This window comes from Trichinella spiralis (genome assembly GCF_000181795.1).
Source record: "Trichinella spiralis strain ISS 195 chromosome Unknown Scfld2393, whole genome shotgun sequence".
NCBI lineage: Eukaryota > Metazoa > Nematoda > Enoplea > Trichinellida > Trichinellidae > Trichinella > Trichinella spiralis.
Genome location: NW_003529332.1, coordinates 1 through 1,338, shown reverse-complemented (window position 1 = coordinate 1,338; position 1,338 = coordinate 1). Strand labels below are relative to the sequence as shown.

Genomic DNA, 1,338 nt, shown 5'->3' with positions numbered 1-1,338 from the left:
AGGATCTGATAATATGCAAAGTTGCAAAGCAAAATTGGGATGTTCTTCAAATGATATATTATAAAGAAGAAATTATAGATCAGAACAAACGTAAAAGGAGAGACTGTTAACGCTTGATAGTTTCATTATCCTGAAATCTAAGGTTGAGAAATCCTTCAAATCGAACATCGATTTTCAACAATGTAAAGATGATAATTATAACTGTTAACTTTCAAATCTTCAATCGTCGCTTCATTCTAAAGAAATTTCGCTTTCATCACGTTCACGTCGCCAACTGTATAATTGCTATCATCTGCGTTCATTTTCACAGCCACTTTCAAATCGTATATAAATTTGAAAAAAATGAGATTATAAAATGAACATTCAAATACTCCAACTTGAACAACATGGGTCTAAAGGAAGTTGCAAATTTTATATTAAATTTTGAAGAGAAAAACATTTTTTTCCATTTTAACAAGGTTTAGAAAATTGAAAATAACAAATAACTTGATTTCCATGGGAGATGGGCTCGCCAATCAAAGCAATTTTACTTTCAATATCTACGTCAATCTCTGCGCGTGGGGAACTTTTCCACCTGCAATGAAATCAACATCCATCTCTATATACGTACATACATGTATATACAGCCGTGAAATAAATCACAAATCGATCAGTCAGTCAAAACGTACTATTCTCGTCGGCTTGTAGACGTTTACGCAATTCTTCGACACAAGAGCTGTCCCGGATGCGTTCCCCAAGCGTGCGATCATGCTCTTGATCCAGCACAGCCAAATGATCAGCAATCAACCGCTTTTCCTTTTCAAGTTTCAAACTTTCTGCTTTCTCTGGTCCAAAGACTGCGCTTGTCGTTTATATACCCCTGTCTCGAACTATAAGCCCATGCAATTTTAGCTGTTTCGTAAAATTATATTCCAAATACCAAAACGGCAAATACACAAAAACAATATTTCAAAATCCACAGACAATTTCAATTTGTTGCTGCTATCGAGAGCTTTAATCTGAACTTTAAAATCACCAACAACTTCTATATACGAATCAAGGAAAAAATGAACAGTAGCTCATTTTAAATAATATTTAAAGCAAAAATAACATTTCAAAAATCCAATCATTCAATCAACCATATTTACCGAGATTTTTTCCAAAGTAACTACATAATCTCCAACTGCATCGGCTTCAGCGACGTGACTCCACAGTACGTCAACTTCGTCAAGAAGCCTACGCATTCTTTCAGCATCATCCGAATTCTCCTAAATCTACACGCACACAGCCACACACATAGCTGAATTTGCATTATCTAAGAAATTCATCATTTGAAAATGCTCAACTTGTTGCAACATC

At 34.9% G+C, this 1,338-nt stretch overlaps 1 protein-coding gene across 1 annotated transcript; it reads right to left on the bottom strand.

The window, feature by feature from the left end:
• Positions 1 to 236: 236 nt before the first annotated feature.
• On the bottom strand, positions 237 to 1,223 carry Tsp_14162 (hypothetical protein). Its single transcript, XM_003368488.1, is given in 5 exon segments — positions 237 to 392; positions 487 to 574; positions 665 to 795; positions 813 to 863; positions 1,128 to 1,223. The coding sequence occupies 5 exon segments, from the start codon at positions 1,221 to 1,223 to the stop codon at positions 237 to 239; spliced, it is 522 nt and encodes a 173-aa protein (XP_003368536.1).
• Positions 1,224 to 1,338: the final 115 nt, after the last annotated feature.

Bases quoted from the DNA above. Each gene is read 5' to 3' on its own strand.
- Tsp_14162 (XM_003368488.1), bottom strand. From the start codon at position 1,223: ATGCGTAGGCTTCTTGACGAAGTTGACGTACTGTGGAGTCACGTCGCT. The intron at 575-664 runs GTTTTGACTGAC...ATTTCATTGCAG, and splicing joins CAAGCCGACGAGAATAGTAC to GTGGAAAAGTTCCCCACGCG. The intron at 393-486 runs GTTATTTGTTAT...AACTTCCTTTAG, and splicing joins CCATCTCCCATGGAAATCAA to ACCCATGTTGTTCAAGTTGG.